This window comes from Arachis stenosperma, chromosome 7 (assembly GCF_014773155.1).
Source record: "Arachis stenosperma cultivar V10309 chromosome 7, arast.V10309.gnm1.PFL2, whole genome shotgun sequence".
NCBI lineage: Eukaryota > Viridiplantae > Streptophyta > Magnoliopsida > Fabales > Fabaceae > Arachis > Arachis stenosperma.
In genome coordinates this window covers 17,752,679-17,762,535 of record NC_080383.1, presented here as the reverse complement: position 1 = coordinate 17,762,535, position 9,857 = coordinate 17,752,679, and the positions used below count along the sequence as shown (strand labels likewise).

Sequence of the window (9,857 nt, the reverse complement as noted above, 5' to 3'; positions counted from 1 at the left end):
AAGCTTGGCGGGAAAGTTAGTTGGAGATATTTTATGATTGGTTATCGATGAGAATGAAGTAGTACTAGTATATAAGGTGGTAGTGGAGTCAGAGTGTGTGTATTTTGCGCTCTCTTGAAATAATTCTGATTTCTCTCTCTCTCTCTCTCTTCTCCAATTCATTCTCATTCCATTTCTTCCATCTTTCTCTGTTTCTTCAATCATGAGCGACCTTGGGGACAAGTATTTGGCGTTAGCAGCTGTGATTCTCGCTATTCTCCTCTGGAAAGGCTATCAAAAATTAAAGAGTTGGGCAATGCAACGGGAATTGGACCGGCGATGGGGCGGTGGCGGCAACCGCAACCGAGCAGGTCATCATCCACGCGGTGCTGATCTTGAGCAGGGAGCCCGAGGGGGCGGTGGCAACGGAGCAGGTCGAGGTGGCGGTGGCAACGGAGCAGGTCGAGGTGGCGATGGCAACGGAGCAGGTCGAGGTGACGATGGCAACGGAGCAGGTCAAGGTGGCGACGATGGCAACGGAGCAGGTCGAGGTGGAGGTGGCGATGGCAACGGAGCAGGCCGAGGTGGCGATGGCAACGGAGCAGGTCGAGGTGGCGGTGGCGATGGCAACGGATCAGGTGGCGGTGGCGACGGTAACGGAGCAGGCGGAGGTGGCGATGGCAACGGAGCAGGCGGAGGTGGCAATGGCAACGGAGCAGGTCGAGGTGGCGGTGGCGATGGCAACGGATCAGGTGGCGGTGGCGATGGTAACGGAGCAGGCGGAGGTGGCGATGGCAACGGAGCAGGCGGAGGTGGCAATGGCAACGGAGCAGGCCGAGGTGGCGATGGCGATGGCAACGGATCAGGTGGCGGTGGCGATGGCAACGGAGCAGGTGGAGGTGGCGATGGCAACGGAGCAGGTCATCATCCAGACGGTGCTGATCCTGAGCGGGCAGGCCAAGGTGGCGATGGCATTCAAGAAGCTGACTTATGCCACCATCAACTTCCCGATAGTGAGTGAATTTTTGCATGAAATTCTTGATTCCATTTAAGTTGCATGCTATACGTACATTGTGATGATAATTCTTGATTGAATAGGATCCTCAAATGAAGCTCCAAGAACTGCTCAAAAAGTAAAAGAAAGCGATGCAGCAGAAGAGTAAGTTGTTGGTGATATCAATTGACATGCTTCATGTTATTCCCTTGTGCCAACCAATTCCATATTCATTTTATGTTACTATTAATGCAGATACGAAGTGAGCGGCAAATTGAAGGCTAAGAGTGGTCTATACAATTTGACTGTTGTCCTTCTCAAGCTTTTGGCACGAAAGAAACCAAGTGATGATGAGCAGCAGGGCGTATCTTCTGAGCCTTTGTTGAATGCTGTTGTTTAATCACCCAACTACATTACATTCTTTTAGTCTACTCTTTCTATCTCTCTACGTGCACATTTAATTTCTTGCAAGAACTCCTCGTAAATAAGCACGCCTCCCATTATTGTTTACATACATTTTCTTCATAATACATGACGGTTTTTTTGAGCTATACTTGCTTCTTTTATATTTCTTTCATTTATTTACTGCTTCTTTGGTCTTTACATATGATGGATTATTATTGCCTTCTTACTGCAAAATACATGCATAAATGAAATTGTGTACATATCAAATAGAATGTGATTAATTCTTATGTATCTCTCTCGGATACGTGGGTTTGACTTTCGTTTTGTGTCAACATTGGACAGAGTTATTTTTTTCTTTCAAATCGATAATGGATAAAAAAAGGGACAATTATTTACTACGTCTAAGATGAACAAGTAAAAAAGGCAACACAAAAAATGAAATCCTGTATTTTATCCAATTAATCAGTAGCCACTACTAATTAGTAGGTACAAAACCCTGGAATAGCGGGTAGATAGATTGGATTGATGCTGTTCAATCCCAATCCATAATTATCTGCTAATGTGCCTCTTGGCCAGTCACAAAGGGTAGGGAAAATATTTTAGGTAGATAAATAAAAGGTGTCAGACACCCTCTCAATTTTTTTTTCTAATTAAATTTGATATGAACTTCATTAATTTAAAATTTAATTGTCTTACATATATATTTTTTTATTTTTTAAAACTCATTTTCTTTACTTTTATGTCTAAGTATACAAAAGATATGCATTAAAAAGTGATGCAAATAATACATCTCTAATTTTCCCCTCCTCTTATGCGAAGCTAAATCACTATATAATATTGGATGAATTACAGATTTATATCTCCCATTATTCTTGTTTCGGTTTGGCTAGAGTACAATTTGAATTAATAATGGTAATTTAGTAATGGTGCACAAAAGTAGCTGCACCTTAAAAAAAACCCACATTCAAATCACTAAAAATGTAAGATCTGTTCATAATAAATGTCATACGTAATAATAAAAATAGATTCATGTATGTAAAATTGTAGTAAGATAGTATCCTTATAGGGTGATGTTAGGTAACCAAAAAATAATTAAAATATAAAAATATCACATAAAAATTCTCATTCTTTTGATAAACAAGTGATATACATTTTTTTATTATTTATTTTCATTATCACTCATTATTTTATTTTACTGTATGTTTAGAGTCATTAATATTATTTCCAAAATCAATTTCAATTTCTCCCAAATTAAATTTCTAATATCTCTCAATCACATTAATATCTATTAAAATGCAATAATTCTTTGCAAAAATTATGAAAATTAAATTAAAAAATTTTAACAACTTCTACTATACAACTTATTTTACATATAGACTATTAAAAAATAAAACATAAAATATAAACAAAAATTTAAAAATAAAATTTTAAAAATAATTATTAATTCGTTATATTAAAATTAATAAACAAGCATAAATATAAATATTAAAATAATTAAAATCATGACCTATTAGTGCACATATGAGATAATTTAAAAAATACAATAAGATGTATAATTTAAAATTTGATAATATTAATTATAAAAATTTATTAATTATAGACATCATATAGGTATAAAATTATGAATATTATGAGTACAAATTATAGATGTTATTAACATGAAATAATGGATGTTATGTGTATGAATCTATGGATGTTATGAGTAAATTTATCAATTGAATAAATTAATTTAAGAATTTGATATTTTTTAAAATTCAATTATGATCAAATTTAAAAACATCTGTGTTAATTTTATAGTTACTTATGCAATAACTAGAAAATGATATGTGTATGGATGTAATATCTAATAAACATGAATTTAATTTATAGATGTTAGTTGTATGTAATTATGGATGTTATGTATATAAACGTATGAATGTTATGTGTATGAACTTAGTTAGTACAATATAATTATAAATACACATAAAAGCACACAAAAAAATTAAAACAGTTTTTATCATACCTCATCAAAGCTAGTGTAGTTTTTCATATTCTCGAAAATTGATTGACCGGCAATAACCTCGTCGAGTGAGTCCATCTGTTGTTCAAATTCTTCAACACTTTATACCCTAGGTACCGTATTAAGGTCGAATTCAAATGCCATATTATTTGTAATGATAAAGATGATTTCTTATAAAATTTTTTGACCTATTCTAATTGTGTTTGCAATGGTATTAGAGTTGTGAATTTTGAATGAAAATAATTGAATTAACAGAAACAAAATCATATTAGAGTATATTAGAGTAGCAGATTTTGTATCTCTCCATTGAATGATGATGAATGACTTAAAAAAATAGAAAATTAATTACAATAAAAAACGATAATAATAATAATAATAAAATAAAAAAGCATATATAATAATAATCAATTACAATTATTGAATTAATGTGATATTATCATATTTCTATTAGGCGAAAGAATAAAGCAAGAATTAATTACAATAATAAATCATAACCGTTATTAAATATTATTATTAATCTTTATATGAACATACCAAAAGAACTATATATGCTATTACGTGTGTCTTAGGATAATTAATGTCATATAATTATTTTTATTTTATTCTTAAATATAAAAATTAAATTATAAAAAAATATTAAGTATTAATTATAAAAATATCTAATAACAAAGAATATAAATAAAAGAAAGAATTCACGTTATTGTAACGGCTAGGATCACCTCCACATGCACTTAATCAATTATATATGAACAAAAATGTAATCATTGTTGGTTATTAACTTATTATATCAACTTATACTCCTTCGTTGTTTATTCAAGTCATTAATTCTCATTTTAGTGCATGTCTACTTAACATTTAAAAATAGTTAGAATCTTTCGCTAGAAATATTAAATTGATGTGAACCAATTTAATTTTTATATTTTAGTGAATAAAATGAGTCTCATCAATACAACTTTATTTAACAAAAATATTATGTAATAATATTTGTTAAAATTAATTTATTAATATATTTTTTATAATAATATGAGTAAACATTTAAAGATGTTTAGGAAAAAATTAAATAATAACATCTTTATCACCATTTCCATTACATTATTCTACATTTACACTCTTCTCACCTTCCTTTATGTTAGTATTTTGACAATACTTATAAATAAAAATGGATTCTTGCCCTAACTTAGAAGAGTGTTAGGTCAACAATTTTTGTGATTTGTAATCATCAAATAGTTTTTAATGATAATTTTAATGGTGTGAGATTAGTATGAAATTTTATCTAATGACTTACTTTTCTTTGTTAATTACATACTATCCAAAATTTAATAAAATTGCTGCTCCTAGACTTTTTCTAATGTTAATGAATGCAGCGCAATGAGTGGGAGATTGAGTGTTGTGCTTCACAAGCTTTTGGCAAGAAAGACATCGCCAAGTGGGCAGCAGAGCCTAGCTTCTGAACCTTTGTTACGTTGAATAATGCAAGACCTGCTGGTTAATTAAGCTACACGCTCTATATCTCTTTGTACCTACTCTATCTGCCTATCTGTACGTACATTTTAATTTCTTGCAAAAACTTGTTTACATACGTTTCATTCATTTGTTCATAATCCATAAGGGTTTTTGAGGTATACTTGCTTCTTTTATATTTTCTTTCATTCATTTACTCTTTTGATTTGCTGCTTGTTTGGTCTTACTCAAAACACATGCATAAATGAGATTGTGTAGATCAAATAGAATGTGATTGAAAAAAGAGAAATTATTGCAGTAGCAGCTTATACACTACATTATTCTGATCAATAATAACTAATTACAAAATATCTGTAACTAACTTCCCCGCCAAGCTTAACAAACTAACAAACTTTGCTGCCTTCTTACAAAGTAGGCTCTTAAGCTTCCACTATTAATACTATTCACGCTAAGTTCCCTGTGGAATAACTAATTAACGCTTTGATTCTCTTATCAGAACACTACATCATTTTCTCAAAATTTGTTTGGGAAGCGGGAAGCCCAAAGAGGGGACTTGTCTTTCATGTTTAAATTGATAGCCAAGTTATGTGCTCTTCCAAATCTAGCTATATTTTAAAATTATTTAATTGATGGGATAATAAAATTAAATTTTATAGGTTAAATCTCTTTTAATAATATATTTTCCACATATTAAAAAAAAAAAAGGTAAGAAATATCTTCCAACAAAAAATATAAAATATAATGAAGAGTACATTATCGGATAATATATATTATTGATTATGTTTGTAATGTAATTCTAAATTTCTTTATATATATATGCGCGTGCCAAGAATATTCTAAAATAAATCAAAAGATATTTTGGAATGAAATTAAATTATCATATTCGTTCGTTAAATCGTAAACTTGAATTTAAAACTTAAAATTGACTATGTAAAATAATGACTAAATTAATAAAGTGATTTTTACCATCTCTAAAATTAATGTACCTATCCAGTTTTTTAACCTAAATACTTTACACTCAGAATAATAACGTCAAAATTTTGACCCATGTATTTATTAGCAGTGGATTGATTAGCATGCTTGAACATGGCTAGAACCAATAATAAGATGCTTGTTTTCAATTGTAAAATTAATAGTAAAATCTTTGACACTCATCCAACAAGATCAATAAAACAAATGAATTATTTCTGTAACAAAACACATTAAAATATGAAATTAAAATATAAAATGATCAGATACTTATTCGTTTTTAGTATCTACCAGTAAATAAGTTTTTTTCTATCAAAATCGAGTCAGTCAACTAATTAATTAAGAGATCAAATAAGAATAATGCTATATATTTAAATTTTTTTATTAACTAAATTTAATAAAGTTAGTCTAACATAACTAAAATTAATTATGATTAACATTATTTTAAGTCTTATTATTTAATTTATTTGAACTTGATTTATAAATAGTTTTATTAGATAGATAATAACTTTTGTAAACAATAAAAAAAATAACCATCTAATTAAAAATAAAGAACATAATCATCTGCATACTTATTGAATTGAACATTCGACATATTTATTATTCACATTGTTTAGTATTTTCATTGTCTACCTATATTTTTCTTTTATAAAAAGAATTAAATGTGTAGCATTACTCGATCAAAAATACATATTTTTAATATTCAGTTATATTTGTCTTTTACTTTCTAATAATATAAAACAACTATATTATATATATGAACAAAAAGACAAATGAATATTTCTGTAACAAAACACATTAAAATATGAAACGATCACACACACATATATTCTCTCTAAAATAATATGTAAGTTATTTTTTTTGATGTATTATATTCTAATGGGAGTTATTTTTTTTGATGTATTATATTCTAATGGGTGTTTATTTATTTTACAAGTCATATAATCAAACTTGAGAAATAAATAAAAAGCAATATTATATTATCAATATAATAAATTTTTTTGAATAATTTATCAATAATATTTAAAAATATTAACTTAAAATATGATATTAAATTACTAATTAAATTAAAGGTATTGAATTGTGAACTAAAAATATTGATGAATAATATAAACTAAAATTGCTGAAATTTAAACATTTTTCATAAATAAATAAAAGATAAACATACATTGGAAGAAGGATACAGTATTGCAAGTTTATTGCTTGTAACTGCATGTATCTGAATAAAAACACGACAAAGTATTATTCATATTTCTATAATATATCTAACATAATCTAAGAATAACTAACGATACTGTTAACTTAATTAAAAAAACGAAGAAGAGAAATGCAGGATAAGCAATGAGAAGAAATAAAATAAGAATAAGGAAGAGCCAGGGAAGGAATTCAACAAAGTCGAGATTGTGGTTCAAAAGAAAAGAAAGAAAACGACTATGACATGTCACATTCGTTTTCAGGTGCATATTAGACTCTACGGCCACCGTCACTGCCAAGAGGACAGCCGCAAAAGCAAAAACCGCAGAAGTTGTAAACCAACCCCACCGAAGATACAAGTCAAATTTGGTTTTATTGTAAAAAGATAAGGCACGGGTAACTTCTGCTAAGAAGGCAGAGAACAAGAAGAAGAAGAAGGAAAATGTATAAAAAGTAACGACAATGTTGGTGCAACCAAAATTGATGTTGTTATGCGACTGTTTAGGGGTCCATAGCAAACCCATTAAAGCTCCCGAAGCCAAAAAAGTGTTCAACTTTACCATGCCCTTACAAGTTTTGGCAACTATAGAACTAAATGGAGAAGGAGAACTCATTTTTGTAAACCACATAACTAAATGCTCAACTCACTTGCTTTTAAACCTTAAGGTTTAGAACCATTCTCCTCCTCATCCGAGAATAATGCCGTGTAATAGATTGTAGTCATAACTAATTACTACGCTTTGTTTGGAACTACGACTAGGAAATAATAAAATGCTTTTAATTATTTTATAAAAAAATTAGTATAATTTATACCCACATCTTTACCATAAAAGATATCCACGCATAAATTATTATAGTTTATATATTTTTACTATCTTATATCAAAATTAAATAAACAATATATTGTTTCAGGTTTTGCTGCATTTTTTGTTTGTTTGTTATTTTTACCATAGTTATTTTTTTTTCTTTTTTTACTAAAGATAAGAAGATTCGAATTCGCGACTTCTTAAATGAGTATGAAGAGACTATACCATTTGAATTATAACTCATTGGTATAGTTATTTATTTGTTAAGTATTTAATTTGAGAATCTTTGATGATATACGCCTAAAAATATTAGCACCTAATAAGATTCTTTATTTTAATCTATTAAACATGAATACTTCGTTAAGTTATTATATGTTTAGGTATAGGACACATTTTAAATATAACTTATATTTGATATTCTTTCGATATATATTTAATTGTCTTAATAAAATTTAAAAATAATTTTTTAAATATACTTAAACACATTTAAATATAATTACGTATTAATATGTTTAATATTATTCATGACTAATATATTTGAATTAGTACGTACAAAAAATTATCTAACATAATTTATATAATTAAAAATATTTAAAAATTTAATTTATAATATCATATATTATTATAATCTATCTAAACATTTCTTTACATTATGTCTCATATTATGTTGTGTTGCATATCTCTCCGTCTATGTTAATATCTATGCATCTATCATAGATTTTAATTAACAAAATTTATTATTGTCTTATTTAATTTATTTTCTTTTATTTGTGAAGATATGTTACAATTATTATTATTATTATCCTCATCGTATTTAATTTACATTCCGAAACATTTCTTTATATACCATATTATCTATTTTTTTTTCTTTTGATGATCGTCATGATATATTAAAAATTTAAAACCTTGAGCTTCCTTTTATGAATAACTTTAGATACAGCTACGTACAATTGTCCATGTGTAAAGACAAATTTTTTAACACCAATTCGACATTTGATAATAATTGTCCTTAGCTCTTGTTAATTGACATAGCATAGAAAACTATGATAAAAAATTGTCTCCTTTAAAATCTGAATGGTATTCTATGATCAGATGGAGTTAGCGTCATACGTGGAATAAAAACTTTCTACTCCATATCATTTTCTATTAGGCTTCTTGCTTCAATGATGTGGTTCCCTAATTTAGTCACCACTAATCTATCTAGTACCATTACATAGACCTGCAAAGTAGTTTATATTCTTTAACAACATAATCAGGATCCCTACTTTTAGTGTTAACTCATGGTTAGAAATTCTGAAGCATCTGATGGTGTTAAAAAATTCTAGTGTATGTACTGATATCAATACATCATTGTTCGCCTTATTTTGACATGTTGTGTCAGAACTATAATAAATTTTGGCTTCTCTGAAATTCGGGCTCATCATGAAATGATTTATTTCATCCACCATTTGGAGTGTAGGTGCGAGAATGGCTTTATCCTTAATGTGTGCTATATTATTGGAACACCCAAACAATTCAGGGTATGTTGCTTTGCAAATTTCAAGTATAGGGTCATCCCACTTTTCAATAAGAATATCATCGAGAGTTTGAATCTTGTCTATCCCCTCAATCAATATTCCACATTTACCATCTCCTATTGCAAGACTCCATTCGGTAAATAATCTAAGATCATTGTTGCTCTCATCATCATCCTCAGCTCTAATTCTCACGTTCTTTGTTAGTGCCAAAAGCCTGCAACTTTCTCACAGATAAGATGAGTTTATTATTACCTTTACAATATCTTGTCTGCTGCCTTTAGGTATAACCGGTCACCCCCCAAATACATACAATAGTTTTTCCTCTGAATGTATAGGATATCTTCTGATAGAATTTTTCAACTCCTTTCCCATACATATTCTAGCCTTGTTATTGGGTTTGATATTAGAAGAGTTGCAAACAACTTTCTTAGGTATCTATCGGATCCCCAATGACTTGCTTTCTCGATGGCATCAATGTACTCTTTATCATCATTAAGAATACCTTTCGCATAACATGCATCTCTATAGGTGGG

The 9,857-nt window shown here is 29.4% G+C and overlaps 1 protein-coding gene across 1 annotated transcript; it reads left to right on the top strand.

Annotated features, from left to right (window-relative positions):
- The first annotated feature begins 295 nt into the window (after positions 1–295).
- On the top strand, positions 296–1,373 carry LOC130939495 (glycine-rich cell wall structural protein 2-like). The gene is made up of 3 exons (XM_057867596.1): positions 296–992; positions 1,078–1,138; positions 1,229–1,373. The coding sequence occupies exons 1-3, from the start codon at positions 296–298 to the stop codon at positions 1,371–1,373; spliced, it is 903 nt and encodes a 300-aa protein (XP_057723579.1).
- Positions 1,374–9,857: the final 8,484 nt, after the last annotated feature.